The 25,750-nt window shown below is 41.1% G+C and overlaps 1 protein-coding gene across 3 annotated transcripts in view; it reads right to left on the bottom strand.

Moving 5' to 3' along the window:
• sik3 (SIK family kinase 3) overlaps positions 1-25,750 on the bottom strand; it is a 35,572-nt gene that overhangs the window by 8,608 nt on the left and 1,214 nt on the right. For 2 of the 3 annotated variants that reach the window (XM_051399535.1, XM_051399536.1), the window contains exons 2-19: positions 12,723-12,839; positions 12,002-12,065; positions 11,384-11,545; positions 11,066-11,190; positions 10,672-10,795; positions 9,369-9,487; positions 8,730-8,840; positions 8,494-8,628; positions 8,029-8,106; positions 7,464-7,573; positions 6,706-6,862; positions 6,398-6,547; positions 6,235-6,308; positions 5,099-5,233; positions 3,802-3,943; positions 1,370-1,489; positions 881-939; positions 531-640 (exon numbers count right to left, since the gene is read on the bottom strand). In XM_051399535.1, the coding sequence (XP_051255495.1) occupies positions 531-640; positions 881-939; positions 1,370-1,489; positions 3,802-3,943; positions 5,099-5,233; positions 6,235-6,308; positions 6,398-6,547; positions 6,706-6,862; positions 7,464-7,573; positions 8,029-8,106; positions 8,494-8,628; positions 8,730-8,840; positions 9,369-9,487; positions 10,672-10,795; positions 11,066-11,190; positions 11,384-11,545; positions 12,002-12,065; positions 12,723-12,839 (2,092 nt within the window). The remainder of the gene's footprint in view (positions 1-530; positions 641-880; positions 940-1,369; positions 1,490-3,801; positions 3,944-5,098; positions 5,234-6,234; positions 6,309-6,397; positions 6,548-6,705; positions 6,863-7,463; positions 7,574-8,028; positions 8,107-8,493; positions 8,629-8,729; positions 8,841-9,368; positions 9,488-10,671; positions 10,796-11,065; positions 11,191-11,383; positions 11,546-12,001; positions 12,066-12,722; positions 12,840-25,750) is intronic. The other variant, XM_051399537.1, reaches the window with a different exon arrangement.

Raw genomic sequence — 25,750 nt, 5'->3', positions numbered from 1 at the left:
ACCCTAAGTAATGGTCCCTGTTACAATGAGTAAATAAAATCAGTTATCTAAACATCGTAATCACAAGTTATTGTGTTTCTGATGACTGACATGTTTACCCACCTGCTGCCCCTGGTCACACATGAAAAAACATTTTCATCGAGTCAGCATGAACTACTCCTTCTAGTGCATTATTCATAACCTAATGTCAAAAACGAACATATGTCAGATGTCAGGCTTTTTTTTTTTATAGATGACAAAAACCAGAGACTGGATTACAAGCTTGAAGCCTGGTATATATATTTAAAAATAAAAAAAAAAAAAAAAATAAAAAAACAAATGTAATACCTTATAATCCACATAACCATGAATAACAAAAGTAAGATGTGTCTAAACAGTCAAAACTGAGCTTTGAGATAAACAATTTATAAAAGCTGTCAGACGATTGGAAGAGAGGAAGATGGATCAATACATTTCTAATCGAACAACCAAGTTTACATCAGTTACAAGATTAAGAAGCATTTAAGCACTCTAGCAACAGTATTACTAACCATGCCCTTGCATTATGCCTGCAGAGCCAGGCGGAGGGCTCTGGTTGGGCTGTCTGAAGAGGTGGTTGCTGGGATGTGTTGGCGGAGGGCTGGAGGGCTGGATACGCAACCTGAGGGAGGACAGGACAGAGTAGGAGAGGAGAAGAGAGGAGAAGAGAGAGATACGACAATGATGTAACACTTCAGTCGATAGCACTGCACCACAGTATCAAGTTTATTGTTCACTGTTCAATAGCTGATGAGTAATGTGTGTGTGTGTGTGTGTGTGTGTGTGTGTGTGTGTGTGTGTGTGTGTGTGTGTGTGTGTGTGTGTGTGTGTGTGTGTGTGTGTGTGTGTGTGTGTTTTTCACCTCTGGAGCTGGTGGGTTAGGTGACTGGGCTGGCTCTCTCCATGGCCCAAAGACAGACCCTGCGGGTAAAGAGAAATTACATTTGATTCTTTAATATAATTATATGTTAATCTAATTATGATTGATTAGGTGAGGCTGGCTGCATGACAAGATACAAAGTGTGTGTGTGTGTGTGTGTGTGTGTGTGTGTGTGTGTGTGTGTCCCAAAGAAAGGAGAGACAAATGAAACCACAGTGCAGGATATCAAAGCCTCAGGTGAACCAAATCAATAGCATTTTCTATAAAGCTTATATATACACACTTTATACCTGCATAGTTCAGTATAATGCATGCATAATGTAAGACTTATGAAGAGCTGCTATAAGCACTCACGTAAAACAGCTAAACCAATCCTGCCAGAACTAACATCGTAGTACTTTCTGTAACCACCATGGGTAGATTTGGCTTGTAAAGGCGTCTTTATGACAGCTGTCTGACAGGTTGAAATACCTGGATTTGCTGGTGGAGGATTTGTTGCTCTTGCTGGTAGAGGATATGCTGTTGCTGGGTGTGCTCCAGGAATCGCTCGTCTTGCTGGGCAGCATACATTTTCTGGAGCTGCTCACACTCCTTTTTGAAACACAGACATGTGGCCCTAACATTAAACTTACATGCTAACATGGGAAGTAATTCCAACTGTGGGCAATGTGTTGGCTCTAGAAAAGTAGCATAAATAAATAAAAAGTAATCAAACAATGGCTGAAAATAGGTTTTGCTGAGCTCACCAGGGATAGCTAATTGTTTTATCCTGACATTTTGCTGGCTTTTTGATGTTGGTGTAGTTTCCTCTGCTGAACATCGTCTGTCATGTGACTGCTTACCTGTCCATACTCATCATGTGACTGCTTGTCAACAGATATAAGGAAACTATCACTTTGAGTAAATAGCCATGATATATTACAGGCTTTTTAAAATCACTGCTCTCTTGAGTGCCTCAGATTTCTTCAACAGTTCTTAACTAGTAGGATCCCCTAACTGAAGAGCACCAGAGGGATACCTTTTTTTTTAACACCCACGCAGCACTCCATGTATGTATGCAATTTAAAACCCATCTCATGTCCATACTGGCAAAAAAATTTAATCTTTTTACTGAATGCAAGTTTGAACCAATTTCCTGCCACATGCTAGATGTTGAAACCTAATATCTCCAAGTCCACTCCAAACCCATGAAAAACCAGCTTGTATGACCAGCTACAATACATATGATGCACTCACTCGTCCCAGCACCTGTTTACTTCCAGTGGATCTTTTCAGTGGTCCTTTCAGGGTGTAGGTCAAGTGTGTTAACCTCTCTCCTATCCATATTAACCCTCTTAACTCTTGGGAGTAATGATAATCCCAGCACGTCGGTACATGCCAAGGATGAAGCACCCGCTGTGAACATGATGATTATCCAGCCTCTGACTGGGTGAGGTAATCTCATACAAGTGTCACTGCAAATGATGTGATGTCTCAAGATACAGCTTGAGGTTTTTTCTCATGAGAACAACTTAGAACTCCCCTTAAGAAACAGTGTATATTGTGCGTCAGAGATACAGCAAGTCTAAAATGAGTCCTACTTTCAGAACAATGCTCAGACTAGTTCACCAAGTTTACGCTCCGGACATCTCTTGATTACGAACAGAAAAAAGCAGGATAAAGATTAGTGAAGCTAGATGTGGACCTCACTGTGACCATCTTTTGTCAAAACCACAGGACACTTCCCTTGTTTCATGGTAAATTTTTGTTCGGGTGTTAGTGTTTTTAATACACCATTCAATTTTACAATGCATTAAAAGTGTTGCTCAGATGCACTTTGTGAATATTCTGAAAGGCATAATCTGTTAGGAGCATCTGTCCCATATGTTGACAGCTCAAAACAAAATGTTTTAATGTTGTTACTGTGCTGACATATCTGAAAGGGTACAAAAAAAAACAGTAGAAGTTTTCTATTTGTCACTTTTCCTCCCTGCTGGTTACCGTTACTGTCAAGTACTCCCTAAGACTACGTCCCAGCTCTGCCTACTCTGTAACTACTTTGTCGCCTGGTCTCACCACACATATCTTTATGTGACCATTGCCAGAATATCTTTATCTTCCATTCCCAGATCTGACCATCATATCATGTCCAATTCTATTTCAAGTTCCATCCCTGTCCTAGCAGAATGAGTCCTGGGGGTCTCTTGTGGCATTGCTGCTCACAAGTAAACCTTTCAACCTGTGCTTCTGTGACCTTGTTTCACCTCTCACTTTGTTAACCCCTGCTCTAGTCTTAAAGCGTATTTGCACACACATACACTGCTAATGTGAATTTATCTTGACATATCTAGATCTATATCTAGCTGTATGTGAGAGTGCAAATGTCTAAATCAGCTGGACCGTACATAAAAACGACTTTACCCTGCCAGCTTCCTAGTACAAAGTCTGTATAATGCCCATGTGTTAATAGACCAGGTTGCTGTCCAGAAAATTCACAACGAGCGAGTGGACGTGTTGATAACGTTGCATGCAGTAGTCCACTTCTAGTGAGTGACTGCTCCTACACTGACTGCTGCATAAATGCGAACAATCTTGGTTTGTATTCCTAAGAGTAAGAAATTGCATCAGACTAGCCGCAATGTATTACTATTTCTGCCCTTTTTGCCTTGAAAGCCACTGTTTGCCCTTCTATGAGCGGTTTAAAAGGCAGGGGGGTTGGGGCAAAGCAGAGTACAGACCAGAAGGACATTTCTGAAATCTTAGGAGCTGGAGAAGCAATTGTTTGTTATTGGTCAATAACCCAAGGCACCCTCAACAGAAATGTTGCCTTATTTTCTCCTACAGCTAAAATGTATTTTTTCATAAAGCTAAACAAGCAAGAAAAAAGCTGATACTATCTCTTGATGCTTAGCAGACTGATGTACCTGTTTGAGTTGCTTAATGAGGCTGCTGTTCTCTAGATGAGCCTTGAAGGCCTGGATGGTGGCAGCGCCGTCAGAGAACCGTCTGACAGGTGAGAAGCGCTCCATGGGGAGATGAAGGGTGTTACAGTCCTTATAGCTGGATCTGTGGAGGGGACCACAGGGAGCAGACACAAACACACGTGTACACAAATGCACACACAGCCACACGCACACAAAGACACAACATGACAGATAACACAAACACATCGACACAGACACAATCAGTCATACAGACACAGAAACAGACATATGAGAAGCGTGAGTTCAGCACAAATGTTACAAGTTAAAGTATCTAAGATGCCACGTTGAGAGTGTAAAAAACATTAGGACCCCCAAATTCACACAACTGATATGGCAAACAAGTAGCTATCCTTTAAATTATTTCATCCATCCTGTCAATCATGACGGAGGAGAATTCCAAATTTGAACAACTGCGCAAAATTGACTACGACTGAGTGTTTGGAAGCTGGTCCTAATATTTTGACAACTGCACTCTGACGATATTCTATAATCCCACTAAATCCTTGACACTTTGTGTCAGAGGTCACTGCATCTTCTTCAATCAATGAGACAAAAACTTACAGAAATATATATATTTTTAAATCGAAAAAGCATTTGCTTGGCAAAAAGTATTCCATAAACGAACATATACAGCTCCTAGCTTTACACATCCGTTGTTGCTGAACAGATCGCGCTTCCTTAAACAACAGGCACACATTTATCGATATCAAGCAATATTTTAGACAACAGGTTCGGCCTACCACTGCATCCCAATACATAACTTCACAATGAAAAAAAGAACCCAGTATCTCAACGGACTTTCTACACTGAGTGAGAGGAAGATGAGCGTATGACCTCTACTGGAGAGAAAATACACAGAGGTAATGATTTAGTTTCGAGAGGCTGCTCATACAAGAACAATGTCACATACCTGATCTTTCCAGGTTTGTGGGGAAGGAACAGTTATTTTGAATCATGGATTAATGGTGATGTGGAGATATATCTGTCATGTGCCACACCCTCCACCTCTAACACCGCTATTGACAAAAAATATCCTTCCTGTTTGGAAGGTGCAAACCTTCACCTGGTGTGACTACATCATCACCAATGTGTGTGTGAGATCAGCTGTGTGTGCAAGTGAGTATATGAGTGTGTGTGAGAAAAAGACAGTTAGGCTTCATATGCCCATTTAATATGAATGTGTGTTTGTGTGTGTGTGTTTGTGCATATACAGCTCGGAGCGGGCGTGTCCCCTCACCGGGTGTGTATGTCGGGGGCCCAGCCCCCCCTCTGGCGGGGGCCCTGGGGCCGCTGTGACTCTGCCGAGGGCTCGCCATGCGATGTGCTCGTGAGCGCGTGCGTCGTGTGCCGCTTGGAGCGGTTCGCCAGGTACCTGGGCCGCAGGGAGGGGGGGAGGACGGGGGTGAGGGTGGGAGACAGGAAGCAGCGCTGGTCAGCTCTCTGTCCTCATTGGCTAATGGAGACGGGGGTAAAGGCCCGCCCATTCCCACCTCTGCCAATGGGTGCCATCATTCATATCATCATAGCCAATCAGAAAAACATAAAATAAAATTATACCATAGATGGATGTTATAGCTTATGGGTATCACACAACCCCCCAGCTTCCAATTTAAAGATTGGACTGCTTGCCATTTTTTAAATCTTTGGTTTTGCAAGCTTCAGAGTTAGCAAAGCTGTGTGAGAAAGGGTGAGAAAGTCCTGAGAATACTTTGGCACTTGCTGAAATAGGAAAGATAAAGCAGCTCTTGGCCAAAGAGTTTGAGCGATAGGATGGCTGGATTTGGTGGCAGATTCAGTTTGGAACTGTGGCAGAAGGCACTTGAGCGATGGAGAAAGGAGGAGAGATTGGGTAAGCACCACAGCAGTGTGGCCACCTCCCATGGGAAAAAAGCAGAGCAGCCTAGAGGCACTCACTCCCAGCAACCCAGGACACCAGCGAAGTCTACAGAAAGTGCTGTCTGAAGAGGACCAGCTGGGAAACCCTAACATGGACTTCCAACACCACAACTCTATATACCAAACCTACCCTTACCCTGCCCTAATGTCAGCCTGTCAAACCTCTTATTTTGACAGTTTTTCTAACTTTGTGCATAAACATGTCTATAAATCTCCACTGCGTGATTCTAATACTTGTAAACCCAGTGATTTTTTGCTTAGTTTTGTATCCAGTGAGAGAATGAACGTAAACCTAACTAATAAAATCGGTGCAGATGCTTTGAGAAAATTACTGATTTTTAAGCTAACTATTCTATTTCAACATTCACACAGAACCCACGACCCACCGTCACAGGTTACGGGCCCTCCAGAGTATCCAGTTTAGACAGCACTTCTGTACAGTATAGCCCTTCACCAAAAACTATCATCGTGGGTTACCTCTGTACTGCCTCTTGGTCTGGCTCTCCGTCTGAACCTTCTTCATCCACGGGAGCTACCGCAGGGATAGGGTGCTAAGAGAGGCAAAGAGTTTACCAGTCAGCACTCCTACAGTTTACACAGGGGTGGAAAATACAAATTGCACTCATACAGAAATCCTCACCGGGCTGGCGACAAGTGGTGAGGGCCCCCGGGGCCTCTTGAGGAGCTGAGCGTGTAGTTGAATGTTGGCACCGCCATCGGAAGCTCTTCGACCAAGAGGGCCCATGCCGTTGAGCAACTGTAGGGTGGGTGGCTGCAGCAAGGACTGCTCCTGAAGGATCAGCAGACACAGGAAGTCAGATTGGAGGGGGAAATCAATAAAGTTAATATGCAGACCCTCCACACGGAGGTTTCTGAACTGATGACTTCCAGAGGCCTTCTAATACCAACTGAAAACCCCCACAACAAATCTAACCCAACTGACTGTACCTTGTACTCCAGCTGCTGTGTGGGCTGCAAGCTCTGCGTGGGCATGAGTGTGTGCATTTGGCCCATTGTGGGGGCCAGTGGGGGAAATGGGGGTTGGGGCACTGCACCACGAGGGAAACCTGGTGGCAGTTTCTGGAGGTCCTCCTGCATCTCTGTCCTGTGGTGGGAAGGGAAGAACACCAGTAATGAGTCACTAGCTACATTTCTATGTTAGGAACTAGCTCATGTACTGGTTAATGTCTAATTTGAAATCAAATATTTAACTTCACCTTAAATAACCCACACTCCACCATCCTTGTATCAATGTACCCACCAATAAACACTTCCTAAAAAACTATCAATTATAACATTTGATTGATTTGAAGTTGACACCATAACCTGACTTGCTTAGTAGTTGGCAGAAACAGTAATATCAATGAATTGCGAATGAGAAGGACCCCAAAAACAGAGAACATTTTGAAATGCCGAAAGACCGATTTTTCACCAAATGGCTGGTTATTATAAAGGTAAAAAGATCTGGCATTTTATTGTACCTGGGTATTAACAAAACACACCAGGATAAATAAAAAGCAAGAAAATAATGGGTGACAGAGATTTTGGAGTTATGGTTTTAAGAAAAGTACAGAGACAATTTCTTTAAAAGACAAAAGAAACTGCTGTCATCTGTCAGCTAACAGTTATAGAGTAAAAATGCTACTTATAATTCTGTAGTAAGAAATGAAACATCACTGGTAGTTGGCTGGAGAGTTGTGTGTTACCTTTGGTCTGGTACGCCCACAGTGTGTCGCCTCATCGAAAGATAGCGAGCCATGGCCTCGGGAGATGGTTCCTCCCCTTCATCACTGTCCAGTGCCATGCTGCCATCCGGCTAAACAATAAACATACACACACATATTTGGTCATTAGAAAAGCCTTTTGGGTAGTGTGTCTTGCATGCTTGTACAGAATACATATTTTACATGTATTTTAATTGTAATAGACGGTACTGTACATGCTTCAAAGTTCAGGTCTTCTATTAAAATCCCTGCTGCAGTGCAGTGATCTGACGCATTCTTGTGTTTCACAGCATTTGTGAGTCAGCTTTGAGGCTGTTCGAGTTATGTTTGAGTGTGTGTGCATGTATGTGTGATTATGTGTCTGATCACAGTCTATGAGATGAAGCCCAGGTTACACTAACAGTAGTAAACTATTGTGTTGACTGACTTATACTACACTTCTTCTCCTCCTCGAACGAAAGCTGCCTGGTCCTAGTTTGATTATCAAGCATGATGACCCTCAGTGCTGTCCAACTACTGTCAGGCTGACGCAACCAGCTCAACTCACCTCAACAATCTGGTTCTCTGGGTTGATGAGCTGGACATGGGGAACAGTCATGCTAACGGGATTACCCTGCGGATCCGTCTGTTCGACACACACACACAAACGACACACGACACACACACACACACTTCATGTGAGGATTGCACTAGTTTTTGAACAATCTCCTTAGTGCAGTGGGATTGGCCGATGTGGGTTAAAACCAATCAATGACATTCTGTGGTTGGACATGATAACTACTGTAAGTTAAACTGATGAAACAGTGGTGTAGAAAAATAGTCCTAAGGTGCCTTCAACAAAACCACTGTTCTTCAAGCGCTAACAATCAACCGTTACTTCTATGACAATGAAGAAGCTCCTGATATAAGGATCATATCTTCAAATAATCAAATGATATATTATATATTATAAACAGATACACATAGGATCACCATCATATCAAATCATTCCAACAAAGAGACAACGAATTACCTGTACAGCATTAAGAGGATAGCTAATGGAGCGTGGTGTGGGTGGGGCAACAGGCAGGGTCTTGTGTTTCTTGAGGCGGTCAGCCAGCAGACTGTAGATGGCACTGTAGTGATCGTATGCATCTGTTTGTAGAGACTTTGAGAGGAAAAAGCAGGATATAAATAAGATGCTGAGCTGACTGTTGACAAAAGGCAGCGCTGGAAATTGAAAGTGTAGCTGTGACATTTGTGTTCCACCTTAAGTGTGCGCTCTCGCTCCAGGCCCATCTCAGACATGGCTATCAGAACCTGCTCAATGATGACCTCCGTCTCTCTCTCAGTCTTCACTTGTTCGCACTCCGCTATCAACTGGAAGGGAGAAGAGATGGGGATGGGCGTGTATTGTAAAAAATTAAGTTTAAGGAACAGTGCGACATTTTAGGAAAAGCGCTTATTTGCTTTCTGGTGGCGAGTTTGGTCAAATAAACTATATAACAATTATATCTCAATTAGATCTAAGAGATTTTAATAAAATATCAATCTAATATAAATCTAATATAGTAATATTTAACTTTAATAATAGGCTGTTTCGTGTCTCATGTTGTGCAATGAAGGTTTAATCTGTTAAACATATGTTGTGTGGTTGATCATAATAACAATAACAATATATCTGAACATGGTCTGCAAACTACAGGTAGCCTAAAGATGATCTAACAGGGTGTAAACATGTTGTGACTTCCTGTATATTCTTTGGAGGCTACTAGAAACTGTCTTGACTTGACTGCAACTTTTTGTGTCCGCCCCCTGCTGCCTGATCTCATCCACTTTCCAGGCGAGGCGCAGTTCATCTCGAACAGGCCCATTGCTGAGTGCTGGAAACTTTTAGTGGGGTCTCACCCTGTCGAAGTCTGGGTCTGGGTCTCCTAGTCTCATCCACTTGTTCTTACAGATCTGCTCCATGGTCAACCGTCTGCTGGGCTCCAGCACTAACATGTGTCTGATCAAGTACTCACAGTCTGCAATAAACACACAAACATACAGATGCACTCACATTACATAACCCCACTTCATACTGTATCTAGTGTGCATTTATCTGACATTTAAAAAGGTGGCCTTTGGGCAATACTAAATTATCGAATCTAATAGCCCCCCCTTAAATGGTGGCTGTTAAAAGTCCTCTACTGCATATCCATTAGTTCAGTTCTCTCCACTGTATATGTTCACTACTGGAATGAAATGTAATTGTAACTTAAATTGAAGTTGAAAGCAACTGTTAAAGAGTACAGTGGTGAATGTATCCACACCAGGAGCAATGTTTTAATGAGAGGGTCCCTCTTTTCTTTGAATTTTGCACAAGGGCACACATAGTACATGCATGAGTCGGACAAATCACATCCTGCCATGTGTCTCACACTATTCCCCTGATCATTACTTTGTGGTGGTAACCACTACCAAAAAACCCTAACAACAGGCAGTAAGAGAAAAAGAGTGCTCGCAAGCAAACATGGATATAAATACTGCACGATACAAAATCAACTTTGTAAATGTTCTATGAGGAAGGAAATGCACTCAACATGTTTATTAGACCTTAAGGATACGCAATGAGTTCATAGCTTTTTTTCCTGTTTGTTTTAAGGCTGCCCCCGTATAGTCGACCTAATCGTTAGATGGAGAGAAGAGCCCTAGTCGACCTGAAAAGCAGAAAAATAAAGACAAACTTTGTTCGGGAGCTTGGCCTTGTCACCAGGACGAAAGTATCAAGGGATTATAGCGACACAGGCCTTTTGTCTTATAACACGAGTTATTTTTCTAAGTAACTGTTAATGTTATACATCATTTATCACATTGATAAGTTTGTTTTTGTGAAGTTGGAAGTTATTTACTCTGTGTCTTGAACAACAAGACTTGTGTGATGTTATACTTGTTGAAATAAATTAACTAAATATTCACTCTCGTTTATTGTTGCTCTGACACATTCAGAATCATTACCGCCTTTTCCGATTTATCGTTTAACAGGTGGCTGTTAAAATATATATATTCAAATAATTAAATTAATATCATAAACGTGTGGACTAGTCGGAGCACACTATTTTTTCTTGTCCCTTGAATGAAAAAAGCAAGTGACATCTTGCACTGATTAAGGTAGGGTCAGGAGGAGGACGAGAAGAGACCTGGGAAAGAGTAAAAGCACACTACCTACCTGTGGACATGAAGAAGGGGATGCGGAACTTGCCACTGAGGACACGTGCCCGCAAATTTTGTAGAGTGCTGCCATCAAAAGGCAGGGCGCCGCACACCAACACATATAACACCACACCTAAGCTCTATACAGAGAAAAGACAACAAATAAACTGTGAGTACATCATTTGAAAACATGCATTAACAAAACTGTTATTTTAATTATTATGAATATGAATCAAGAGCGCTGTAGACTATTGAAGAAATTGAGTAGTATACTTTTAAGCAAAAACATGCCAGGGCCTCTCTAAATCCAGGATTCTTTTGTATTTGTCTTCCTGGAAAGTTCAAGCAAGGTAGCTACACCCTGTGCTGCAGCCCAACGTGATCTTATGCATACCTAATAGTCTACTCACCCATATATCTACTTTAGGTCCGTCGTACTCCTTGCCCTCAAAGAGTTCTGGTGCAGCATAAGGAGGACTGCCACACCATGTCTTCAATAGCTGGCCTCGAGAAAACAGGTTACTGAAGCCAAAATCTGACGGGGGGGAGAGAGAATTTTATTGAATCTTATCACTTTCCTCTACAGAGTAAAAAAAATACAGAGACAACCCAGGAGAAATGCTCCAAAAGCACATGTTGACACTTGCCTACGCCCACTCACCAAACAGCCCAAAACCACTATATTAAGTTTCCCACCCATACATTCTTAAGTGAAAACACACACATACCTGCGATTTTGATGTTGAGGTTGTGGTCCAGCAGCAGATTCTCAGCCTTCAGGTCTCTGTGGACGATGTTGCGGCAGTGACAGAAATGGACTGCTGCAACAATCTGCTTGAACTTCTTCCTGGCATCCTTTTCCGCCATTCGCCCATGAGCCACCAAATGGTCTGTGTGCACACACAATATAGTTACATAATTATGGTACTCAGTCGAATCTTTGAATAAACAGGAAGTGAGGCCTGTGATTCTGTTCTGATTTAGCCTATTCGATTACAGGACTGATCATAAAGGGGGAACAAAGAAGGGATTTTTTAATCCTTTAGAAAACAGAGAAAGGGGTCATAAGAGACTAGTCGTCAGAGTTTCAGAGAGGCATTCCAACTCTACAAATAAGTGGAACAGAAGACAAAAGGAAGTAAATATTGGGAAAACACGATATCAAGTGGTGTTCCAGAAGGAACAAACATCGAAACAAAAAACAAAACAATTGTCTTATAACCAAATTTTTTAAATCAGATTTACACTTTTTATTTAGCAAATTGCCAGACAGCTTAAAACACAAACTGTAAAGCAGTGGGACAAGTGACGACAAACATCAAGATAACACTGGGGAACATCCTTACCGAATATCTCTCCACCGCTAGCGTACTCTGTTACCAAATAGATCATCCTCTCTGTCTCCATCACCTGAAAACATAAACAAATTGTAACAACCAGAACCTACAGACCCTCTGGCAGGACAACATCTAGTGATGGGTGGTTCACCTGTTACACAACACAATGAGTAAGCATCGCTTGGCATACAAACAGCAAGATTCAAATAGAACAAAAACTGCCATTTACTCAGTGCAGTGCTTGCTGTACGTATGCGTGAGAAAGTCAACATGTTTTGTGGTTATCAAAGTGATAAGGTCATGTTTAAACTGCCAGGGCTTTTACAGACAAGATGCTGTAAAAGTTGGCACGGTGTTACAATCCCCATACAGCTGGAAGACTTTGGGTAAAGAAAATTAGAAACACTCCTTGCTCAACTTCTACCACTGAGTCTTACTAGAGACAAGTTCTTAGGCAGAAGACTGTGCTTGTCCTGGGTGGCCCCTTAGATATACAAGCATTTATGGAAGTATTTTTTCAAGGTACATTTTATAATCCAATACCAACCAATGCCTACAATCTTCAACACTTTGGTTAAATTAACCCAAAAAAAACAATGACATGTAACATCAGATCATGCTAAACCAACATATATTTGTCCTTTTCCTACTGGGCCATAGGTCTCAGGTAGAAGATGTGAGATGTGAGCAGAGTGCATTATCATCTCTGTGGGTGAGTGCAAGTGTGTACCTGGTAGAGGCGGATGATGTGGGGGTGCTTCAGCAACTTCATGATTTGCACCTCTCTGAAGATCTTTTTCAGGTTCTCATCATCCAGCTGGGTCTTGTCCACTATTTTTATAGCCACCTGGAGAAAGAGAGACAAAAAGGGGATGAGGTAGAGATAAGGATGAATGATGAGAGACGGAGAGAGGATGAAGTTGTGAAGAGGGAGGGGGAGATTAAAGAGGAAACAGTATGGAAGACAGAAAGAGGCAGAAACAGGAGTGACAGAGAGTGAGAAGACAACAAGAAGGAATGTATCTTAAACCATGCAATGTTTACCAGCAGTTAAATGTTCTGAACACAGACAATATATTGACATTAATGGTGTTTAGCTGACACTTAAATTACAGGCAACAATTCCAGGGCACAGGCCTGGTGACTTTGCAATATTGCTGTGATGACACAATAATCATAGAAGAGCAAGTGCCAAGAAAACAACAAGTAAAGGAGCTGAGGGGAGGGTGTGAGTCAGACAGGCTCAATCTAACATGAACACATCACATAAGTAATAAACACAAGACAAAATAATCTGCCACCAGTTGAGTTGAGAAAGACAAGACACCATGAGAAGATACTGCCACTTCTTAAAATGATGAACAGCCAAATAGTGTGTTGTCAAACACAGTGCTTTCTCTGGATTCCAGGATTATTTGGGTAGCCTGACCTAAGCCATGACCTTCGACTGTAAGCTTGACTCTTGCGTAACCGCTGAGCCCTCGACAATGGCTCCGGCAGTGTGGACGGTGATGGTGTGTGACAAGAGCTTTGCTCTGCCACTTAGGAATGGGTAGATTACTTTAATGACTTAATCAAGCGAAGCTAATGGGGCTGCCCCAAAACACAGCGTCTTCCCAAAATAGATGAGTGAATGTGTGTGAAAAAATGAAAAGCATGCAACACACACACACACACACACACACACACACACACACACACACACACACACACACACACACACACACACACACACACACACACACACACACACACACACACACACACACACACACACACACACACACACACACACACACACACACACACACACACACACACACACACACACACACACACACCATCTGAGTGCCATCACAAGCTCTCCCTTTCCTGATAACAGATGCGAAGAAGATGAGGCCATCTGAAGCCCAACTAGGCTAACTTCCTGTTACAGACAGGAAGGGGAAGTGAGGGAGAGGGAAGAGGGGGCTCCCAAGAGAGTGCAGAGAGCACATCTAACGGTGGCATTAATCCAGATCAGAGTGTCTGTGTGCAGCTTCGCTTCAAGGGCACTGGACAGTTGTGGAAAACATGCATTGTTAGAGGTAATTCCCCTCTCTAAATGTACGCATTTAGAAAGTTGTGTTTAGCACAGTTCTTTATCTATTTCTGAGTTAAGCAATAACCACCCAATACAATTACAAACAGCCATATATAAATAGACACCGAACATTAGAAAAAATAATATTATTAAATTACCTCTTGCCATGTATGTATGTATGTATGTATATGTTTGGACTGTGTGCCTATGTGGTATTTTAGGCTCTAGGAATCTATTCCTGGCTTTGTCATCCAGTTTTGTTGATGTAATCGCTCTACTCGGCATCTTCTGGAGGGTAACAGCAGGAGCACAGCGAGTCCATCTAAAACCGAGCTTCAATTACAGGGGCTTGGTGTGTATGAATACAAAACTTGGCAGGGAGAATCAAATGGCTACATGACAAGGTAGACACAATGGCACATGTGAGGAGTTAACTGACACTGTGGGGTTGCAAAAATGTCAGGTTTTACAAATTGGTGACTCAGCTGCTGTGTTTCTCCTACCGTAGCGATTGGAGGATTGTTAACATGGATCACAATCATTTATGGACACTGACAAGATTTGTATCCCTCTTAAGTAGGGCAAATGATTAATATGTCGATTATTTTCTCGATTAGTTGTTGGGTCCATAAAATGTCACAAAAGGATGAGAAAATGCTGATTGCTATTTCACTAAGCCCAAGGTGATGTGCTCAAATGTCTTGTTTTATCCACAGCCCAAAGATATTCAGTTTACTGTCATAAAGGACGAAATAAACCTGAAAAAATTCACATTTAAGAAGCTGAAATCAGAAAATCTGGAAAAACTTTAGTTGCCAATTTATTTAACAGTTGACAACATATCGATAAATAGACTAATTGTTGCAGCTCTACTCATAAAAATAGACAACTTTGTCATGCCAACAGGCATAAACCAAGCCAGACAAATGGTGATGGTAGCTGGTAAGCTGTTCTCTACAAACGACCATGTGATCAGTGTAAATCCCAAATGTTGGATTTCCAGCTTTGGCTCTAACCAAGGTACAGTAAATGTGTTGTGACTGAGAGCGTGTACTTTATAAGCCTCAGGGTGTCCAGTCTGCTTCGCACTACCTTCTGTGACTATGGAATTTTCCATCAAAAGATCTGGGTTCACACACACACCCACACACTCCTGAGAGGCCGGCTGTAATGAGATGAAGTGTCACATAGCCCCTCCGATCACAAGACAGTGACCTCAACATAACACCATGCCAGAGCGGCTGGTGCACAGCAGAGGAGTCTGGACCATTTACTGTACATTACCGAAACACACACAGATTCCAGCTTTATAGTAGGCAAGAAATAATAGCGGATTATGGAAACATTAAAGTGTTCAAAATAATTATAAACAGAACAATAATAACAATACTCTTCTGGGAAGCCGGTACTGCTGTCTGTATTTTAACCTAATTTATTTCTCCATTTAACGTTTTGCCTTTTCAGTTTGCCCACCCACGACTATAACAGGTTACTAGGGTCTAACCGCTCACCCAGCCTAACAACGTTTGCCTCTACTTTCCCAAACTCACATTTTTTTAACATATTATATTTCAGAAAAATCTAGTCATTTCTTCTGACATTAACTAGATGTCTCAATCAAATTTTTTTAGCCCCCAATCAGAGCCATTTAATATTGAGTATCTGCCGGTACCAAGTCCCAATCCAACACTTGTATTTTTTCTTTTAGATAATAAAGGTTAGTGTAAACGTCAAGTTCATTACAGTTATTAAAATCAATCCAATGTATATGCTTGACAGTTGAATAGCTCTGCAATGCATCAAGAAAACAATGTTTTTAATCTTTTTTTAAATAAAATAATATACTCTCTCTGTAATCTTTTTGGCCTTGTTGCTGTCTTAAGGGAGTTTCTCTCTCTCCATTCCTTGGTGCTTGAGTACAAACTTAAACCGAGTTACCTGAATGAACTGTCTGTATATTTCTGTTGTCTATGCATTTTTTGCCAGGTTACATGAATTAGTTGCTCTTGTTTTTTTTGTTTACTGGGCTTTTCTTGCACTTGCAGTGGTGGCGTTAAGCGTGGTTGCGATGGATCTCTAGCACTATTTCTCCTCTGAGCAAAGGCGAGACATCCCTAACATTAACGGAAGCAGGGATGTCATGATACCAGAAACTTAGTAGTACATACCAGTACCAGTGAAATTTCACTGAAATGATACCGCAGTAAAAAATAGGGGTATCGCGATCAAGTTTTTTTGTCCCCAATCCACATTTTATATTGAGTACCTGCTGATATTGACACCTTGATTGCCTTTATTGGAAGTGTACAACCATGCACCCACGGTATAGAAGCTAGTAAGACTGAGATTACTGGGAGCTTGTTAGGAGCTTATACTCAAGCCAATGACACAGCAACCCTCAAAAAGGGGGCAAACGACCTCCCATGTAAACACATACAAGGACACAAGAAAGCATTGGCTGGCTGTGTTAGACACCGCAGTATTGTGTGAGAAAATCTAATTGTGCTACACACCTGCCCTCATGCAAACATGTTTGTTTTTCTTTGACAGGGAACATAATTGTCACTGGTTAGAACTGAACACTATGTAAAAAACACCTGCATTTTCAGGATAGTGATGTTTTGGAAACATAATACACTGACTGATCTTATAAAATGAGTACCACTATATGTCAGATAAGGGCAAGGCCTATACCATGTCACTCATTTCTAAGTTTACATAGCAAAACAGAGCGGGTGTTCTCTATTAATTATGACTGCACATAAGAAATTTGCATGATTGGAGAACACGACATGATTCTTGAAAATTTTAGGCCAAGTCAAATTTGTCTTCATGACAGACAGACAGACAGATACTTTATTTATCCCAAGGGAAATTCAAAAGATGATTACATCTTCTAAAATAACTGTATTTTTGTGCTATTTATTAGCCACTCAAATTCACATGATAGCAAATCTCCAATACATCTGTAACTGACTCTGGTTAAACAGGCCATGAACAGGCAGGTACCAAACAATCAAAGTCACTTTTTGTAATTAATATTATTGTGACTACCCCAACTGATATAAATAGGATAGAAAATATCAAAAAGTGCAATGCAATTCAACAGTAATAGGAACATAACAGTGTAACTGCACCACAAAATTCTGCCTGCACAGAACAGCCACTGTTAGGGATGTGGCCTTGTGGCTACATAGCATGTAACGCAAGAAATAACACTGACCAGAGTGACAGACTGACCACCGCTCAATGTAGCAATAATACAGAGGCTGGTAGTCAGAGCTAACAGCCATGAGCAGCTGCTGTCAGACATTCCACGTCCGTGCCATTGGAGCTTTAACAGTCACTAGAAGCACATTCATGGTAGTTTTCTGCTCACAGAGGCCAAAGTCTCTGGTTTCTGTTAGGGAGTGTTAATACGGCTATGTAGCAGGACGTTGGTTTTATAGTAGCGGGGGGAGAGGGGCTGGGTTGGTGACGGAAGCTGCTACAAGCATGCCCATGTCCATGTTTTCAGCTGGTTACTCTTTAACTAAAATGAATATTCTAACCTTCATCAAGGTAGGATTTATTGTAGGTTTGTTGTATTAGACTGGAAAATACCTGGAAAAGAAACTCAAAAAAATTATTTATCACAGTCGTGATTGATGTATTTTTTATCCCAATATTCTGTGGTGAAATAATACTGGATGTAGTGATATACATCAATTACAATACTCAAGACTAATACTAAAAGAGCTATATATAATGTTGATGTAGCCTTCCAACATTGTTTGGGATATACACACATCCATCCATGACTAAACTATAATGAGGCTAATCCTAAACAGAGAACTAGGTCTATGGTGTAATGTCTAGTGTGTGCGCACACACACGTACACACACACACGCACACACAGACGCACAGTGAGTGGTGATATTATGTATGAGGTTAACCTTCAACACAGGTGACACAGATAACAACACCCACAGGGGCTGTAATGCTTAGGCTTAACCTATATTAGCATGTGAGAAAGTTTAACTTGCGCTAGCACTCGTGGACACACAAGTTCAGGTCGAAAACATGGCAGTGTGAATATCTGTAAACTTTGTCTTTACAATAGTTGCTTTGGAATGACGTTTAAATTGTGGTTTTTGTGTGCATTTGAGTGTTTGTATAAAGTCACAGGAACATCACACAGCATCAAACCCACAAGCTAAGGTTACAGCAGGTCAACAGTATGACTGTATTATGCGCGTGCACACACAAAGATGAAAGCGTACAGGCAGTATGAGTCAGCACAAAGCCTTTCAGAGATGTTCCACTTGTGTGTTGTACAAGTTTATGTGTGGAAATGACTCAGTTGAGTGTGTCAGGCTGAAAGTACAAGACTGAGGACATGCTACGGTGTGGAAAAACTGGACATCGCACATTCATTTGCAGTTTTTTTTCCCTTCTTCCACACTTTGTGACGAGAAATTTCTGAGGGACATGCAGATCAGACCATAAACAGTAACTGGCCACTAGATTTGATTAAGACATACTGCACATGTCAACAGGGAGTTGCATAGGGTAACACACGTGACTAGTTGCATTAGTGCTAGTGTTGACCAATACATTTTATTTTTAGCGTCATCATAATATGAACATGAGCAAAGAATACATAGCAAAAGGCTGCCTGAAACGCCATGAATATGAAAAATAATTTTTATTTAGGAAAAGGTAGCAAAATCCAGTATTTAACGGGCCCCAGGGCTAAAGACCACTGTATTTATTATATAATCTTCCCTGTCTGTCTGTCTGTCTGTCTGTCTGTCTGTCAGGGCTAAGCTCTTCCACATACACACACTGAGCAAAGGCAGCGAACAGCAGATCAGAGATGACCTTAGTTGACAACAATTGCAAGCCACTACTTTATCAATACACCTCTTCAACCAGCATAAACACATAAACATGTTTAAAAAAAAAAAAGCCATGAATCTTAAAATCTGGCAATCTTGTAAACATAGCTTCTGGCTGAGACAAACCAGCCCCTCCTCCTCCCACCAGCGGTACCTGCAGACAGTGAATCACAACAGAGGACATGTTTTTTGAAGACTCAAAATCTAAGTCAAAGTAAAAAAAAAAAGCTTAAATAAATGTAAACGTAAAATGTGGATCAATTAATTAAATTAATTTTAACTTTGATCTGTTAATAAATATCCATATGAATAATTTAAGTTACACTATAATATGGTGGGAAATGATGCTGCAGTTATCTGCGCTTCGAATAAAACCTTTTAGATAAAGTTACGTTTCCTGAAGTTGGAAACAAATAGTCACCTTAACAACAATCATCACAGAAGCTTTCTAGGTAATTAGGGAAAAACCCGATACAATGAAATCACACATCAAACAAGCTACCATAAACCTTATGGATGACACATACTTATGCAGAAGCCTTGTCAGGTACTTTTACATTTGGTTGAATAAACTCTGAATGTAATTATTAGTAAGAGTATCTTAAAGTGTGATTTCAGGATTACTTCTGTTGCGTGTCCCATTACATTATTGAATGCCACTCTTACAAACCATAAATGTATGTGCTCAGTGTCCTCTATAAAACACTGATCATAATATGATGGCATTTATTTTATTCCACAGGAAGGTTATTCAGTCTTTTACGAACATAGATATATTAACATATTACATATTAACAGTCATTTTAGTACGTTTCTGGTGGATGTTTTACAAGCTCAGAGCACGTAAATCAACAGTTCTTTCATTCTCCAACAAGCCTCCTCATTAATGCGAGGCTCACCTGCTGTTGTGAAAACATTATCGCGGGGGAAAACATTCCATTCAAAACATGAGTTGTGTTTCTTGGAAGACTTTAAAAAAAAACTTACTGCTGACCAACAAAGTAACGGAGCAGACAAATACAGCCTATATGATACACGGAAAGAGGAGCAGAAAGAGGCTAGCCAGCTCACCTAGTAGGCCTGGCGTCCCAGCAGCCAGGGGTTTGACTCCGAGCTGTGGCCCTTTGTTGTGTGTCATTTTCAAGATTTGCTACTTTTCTTTATCACGTAGGATAGTAAATGAAATATCTTTGGGATTTGGACTTTTAAGATCAGACAGATAAAACCATTTGAAGATGCCACTTCGGGCTCTTTAAAGTTGTGGTTGGCATTCTCACTGCTTTCTATTATTTCAAAGACTAAGCAGTTATTTAAAATAATAATCAGCAGAATATTAATTGATAATGAAAACAGTGTTTGCTGTTCTGGTCCACAGTAGGAGTGATAGAACTATATGTACTACAAAACAATATGAATTTGTATATTAAATATATTGACATACCTTCATTAACATTTTAGCTACCCCTCTCAATATCTCTGGACGAATTAAAGCGTTTTGTACAACGTTGAGGTGGACTACTTTATAGCAGTGGTGGATTCAGATTTTTGCATTTAGGTGACAAACTACTTAGATTTATTTTGGTAAGGCAAAAACAAACCTGTCTTGTTATTCAATTATCAATTTCCATTCATCCTGACTAAATCAAGATACTGTTATTGGGACAAAGAGGTACATATACTTTTATAGAGGATTCACTCAATCTGAAAGCAGCAGCAGCATCAATCAGAGACTCTCCTGTACAACTAGGGTTTCTGGCTGGAGGAATTCACAACAGCAGAGCTACTACCATCTTCATTAATCAATTCAGTGGCACAGAGTGGCTAAGGACACAGCCCGTCTGAAACACTGAGGTGGTGAGTGCACCACACAAATTATGTTGCTACCAGCTAGCTTATAGCTTTGGTGAACAAAAACACACTAAAACATAATAATACACACTGATCTCTCCCAATGGCAAGTCAGTTCCATTCAAAATTGGTGGTTGGGGGCTGGAACCACCACCATTGCTATGGAAACCAGTAAGACTTCAATGGAGCGACCTTTCTCCAACTAGGAGCCTTGGCAACACACAGTCGCCTCTGACAACAAGCAGCGCTGTGGATGATGATGGCACAGAGTTGTGATTTTGAACTGCCTCAGTGCGTGCGGCCATGTACTGCGCACAAACACGCACATGCACACGAACGGCTGGCATCAGTCTGGGACAAAAACATATGTGATGATATGGTTCATGAGGAAGAGAATCATACTGGTGAAGTCTACGCTATGCCTCCCTGATGTCGTGTAACGGAGACAGGCACACAGTCTGGACTATGTTCTTCTCCTTTTGAAGCCGTCTGGCTGCGGATGCACACAACTAAGAATGCAGCAGAAGACGACTAGAGGGCAGGAAGATAAGTCAAGCATAAACGCAGCCTTTGTCATATTATTCACCCAAATGAAATGTTGAGTTTGCGTATGCTTCTTTGAGAAACAGAGAGAGGATGTTGTATGTTAGAGAGCTGTGCGTGAGTGTGTGTGACCGAGGGAGTGAGGGAAATTGTTACACAGTACATTAGGCCTGTTACCTAATGCTTGCCATCCTGCCTGCCCTCTTCCTCCTGCTCATCCTTCTCTTGCCTAAAAACACTCAAGAGGAAAGGGGAGAAGACAGGAAAAAAGGGAAAGAAGGGAGGAAAAGGGCTTGATTCCCCACAGACAGACAGGTCAGGACATGCTGCACAGTGCCATCTTTTACCTATCTCGCTCACCTTCCTGTGGGCACAACAAGGGCTTTTCAAAGTGTTTCTTTACTTGATCCTTATCCAGGTCATACAAGGGCACTGACCGTACCTCATAGCTATTACACACAAGTATGCACATACGCAGGCATACAGTGGCAGTCCTACGCATTCACTGTATTTTAGCGAGCTTATCAAACATGGCAAACAGTCACAAGGAAAAGATTGTGTTAGAATATCTACTCAAATATTATACATTGCTAGCATACAGGTACATTACTGTGGACAAAAAGGAGCACATTTTGTGGCGATTACAAAGGCTGACACAATTACCAACTTACAGCGCTGACAGAACATTAAAATCTTGATAATAATTTTGTCGATGTACTACAATTGTCTGCTTACGGCTTAAGACTGAGATTAGAGTGTTTTTGTTGTTTCGTGTTATTAAATGAATACTTCCCTATTGTGGTTTTTAGTAGTTGATCATTTAAATGTTATGTAAAACTTAATGTTCTTGTGATCAGAACTGATTATTTTTTACAATTTCAACAGACTGCAAAGAGAAATCTGAAACACTCCAACATGTCCTTGTGTCATCATCAGCACTGAACATTAGCACTCGTCATTTACCTAGTGGACAGCTAGGACCAGTGATGTTTTATCTAAGGGTGCCCCCACTGACTGGCAACTGATTTTCATTGGCTGATATTTGCTTCAAATAGACTCATAGGCAATCTCTACAAACGCAGATCAGAAGAGCCGATCAGGTGATGCATTTATTTTATTCCACAGCAAAGTTATATTCAGTGTTTCCCACACAGATTTACTTGGGCGGACCGCCCGGTATATTAACGGCCATCGACTCATTTTAGAGAGAAACTTTTTTTCCCACAGAGAAACGGTGAGAGAGAGATGTTATCTGATGGACACGGTGGATTTCGCAAGCACGGACGAGGTAAAGCAATAGTTAGATTTTCGATAGGCGATGTCATTAACCAGTTTCCTCCACACGCGGCTCACCCGCTGTTGTGAAAACAGAACGGCAGGTGAAAAATCCAAAAAAATGCAAGTTGTGTTTCTTGGACAATTTTATAAAACATACTGCTGACGAAGAAAGTCAACAGAGCAGACGCATACAGCCTGTCTGATACACGAAGAGAGAAGCAGAAAAAGGCGGGGTAAGCTGGTGTGTGTGAGACAGAGGTGTAGGTGTGTGCGCGTGTGGGGGGGTGGAGAGAGAGAGAGAGAGAGAGAGAGAGAGAGAGAGAAGGGAAAAAGCAGATTAAAGTATTTTGTGAGTAAACACTAAAACAGTATAATAGGGTGGTGGGTTACGTCAAATTAAAATGTTGACATAAATGCTGATGAAATATTGATGAAAGACTTAATTGACTCCAACAATTAATTGTGCATAAAAGGAAAGAAAGGATGAGCAAATGTGCCATCTGTTAAGGAAGGTGGCCAGGATGTGAAATATTATCTCAAGTAAAATTGCATTGAAAAACAAGGCGTCTTCAGGCCTGAATAATAGCCTATCAAATTGTGTTGTGGAGCAATCAGTTCCATAACCTCTTTCAAAAGGAACATGCGATACCCATTAAGTAACGTGTATGTATGTGCCAGCCTCTGCACACGTCCTACATCACATTGGAACGTATTTCATAAAGTTTCATGGACATTTTACAATGAAGCTGTGCTGGAAACTCAATCAGTAATCAATGAGTCGTGGAGATAAACCATACTGTCTTTGACTAGATTACACTGCACGTACACACAGACTTGGAATTCAAATTGCAACATTTTGTAAGAAAAGTTGAGCAGCATAAAATGAATTGCAAGAATTTTAGTAACCTTTCATTTGTGTTATATTTATTACATTATCTTATCTGTCAGCTGTTTAACTCAGTTTTATATGATCACAAGTGAAATACATGTATTTTTGTCTGTTGGTCAGACAAAGAAAGCTATTTGAAAATGTCACTTTGAGCTTTATGGAAACTGTGACGTGCATTTTCCCCATTTACTGCTAAACAATTTATCTATTCATCTACCAATTTTTGAGAAATATGAAAATGAAAATCTGAGAAAACAAACTAGATCTTGGTCTAGTCATTGTCTACCAAGTTTTAAAAACAAGAAGTTTAGAGTCACTCAGAGGTATTACAAAACTTTTGTCCCTTATTGAAGGGTCATAACCAGCAATAAAGGTAGAGACTGAACATTTATCAAGACAGCAAAAAAGTGTGGCCCAACTGCTTCTAGTGTAGTGTCTGTGTGAGAGTATCAAAACTCTTTTGACTTCCACTTTACTAGCTGGCCTTTGTCTAGAGGAGATGCACTTTCACTATTACAACATCAAGGTGCAGCACAGTAGCTATGTGCCATCAAAGCTTTGTGTTGTGTGACTGTCTCTGTGTTAGCAAGCATATACACTGACAGCACCCGTTCCACCAGAAATTGCTAAATACACAGACAGTTGAAATGGTGCTGTGTATTGGTGAAATTAACTTAAAACAAATTGCCATTTAAATGTTTCAGAAAACAACAGAGAATAAATGAGGCATAGAAAAGGGACAATCCCTTTCTGGGCTAGTAAGCTACCAAGTATAAATAACCAGGTCCTCTTCTATGTGACTGCACTGCAGGATATCATCCAGCTCCATCTAACAACTCTCTCAGTTGTTAGGCTATTTTTTGACTGGTCAGCATTTCTCATTGGATCATTATAAAAACCAAGGCCATAAAACAAGGCTCTATCGCAAATTTCATCTGATGACTGATCATCATATCCATATTCATGACATCAACAGGCATGTAAAAGCACACTCCTATTCTTCTGATATTCATGAGCAACTGGGGATGCTGGAACCCCTGAGCTGACCGGTCTGTCAGTGACCATCAACAGAGACAACAAACAAGGCCTCTCTTTCATTCTGTCAGTCTGTGTTTCACTGTCATTTTGTCCTCTGCCTGTCTCTTACGCTCAGTCAGACAGCCAGACAGAACTACACACACATCCAGACAAGCATAAACAGGCTCACACACAAGAAGTACAGCTTCATAACCAGCTCATCAATCTCTCACTATAATGTGGCTACTGTGTCTTTGTATTGCTCTTATAACAGATTTCACATATGCTCATATACTTACTAGTCTGTAAATTATATCATAGTCACAGTCAACGCAGTCCTTCAAGAAACATCTTCTGCAGCGTTGAAATACACTACATGGCACTCACTGACCCAAGTTTATTTTGGCCTCATGACTCTAAATGCATGGTTCTCTGGGCTAAGTGGCGTAAAGTAACCAAATGACTCGTGTCTGCATGTCTGTGTGTATGTCAACAAGAGCACAGAGGTAAAGCTGCACATTCAGCTGCTTTGACGCACCTTTATTTGTGCCATGAGAATTAAAGGCTCTTCATCAGTTTAAAAAAAAAAGCCCAAAACAATTATATTGCAGGAGGTGTCTGTTAGTGTAGGCTTCAGCTACCCCTATTTGTTGTGAGTGTTCAACCAAGCATTCATCACAAGGGACGTGCACACTGATCACAATGGGGATATCATCAGAGCAAGGTTTCTCGTGCCATCTTATAGCAAGTATGGTTCCGAGTAGGAGCCCTCCAACAGGCTAGGATTTTAGCAGAAATCTGACTGATGCTGCTGTTGTCAAATGCGCCAACTGAGGCTTTCTTATTAGTTATTTGTTTTGGCCCTGTTGGTCTTACACTACCATGCCAGCCAAGAAGACATAGCAAACATATCTGGAGTGACAACAGACTACTCACAGGCAAATAAAGCTTTGAAACACTGAGGCACCTGATCCAACAGGGTCAGCACAAAAGAAAAACACTACTTGGAATATTTGAACGATCCCTTCTGCTTGCAAAGTCTCAAACTTCCCCTAACTACCTACCTACCTACCATAAAAGCTCCAAAACTTCTGCCTGCCACAGACATTAACAGACCCATTTAAAGGAATGGTAGTTTCTTGCATGCAGATAATTTGTTGATAATATTGTCTTCTAGCAAATGTGTCAATCATTCAATACACTGTTATCTGCCAGCCCA

The sequence above is a fragment of the Dicentrarchus labrax genome, unplaced genomic scaffold (assembly GCF_905237075.1).
Source record: "Dicentrarchus labrax unplaced genomic scaffold, dlabrax2021, whole genome shotgun sequence".
In the NCBI taxonomy this organism is placed as follows: Eukaryota; Metazoa; Chordata; class Actinopteri; family Moronidae; genus Dicentrarchus; species Dicentrarchus labrax.
This window is presented reverse-complemented; position numbering and strand designations above follow the sequence as displayed.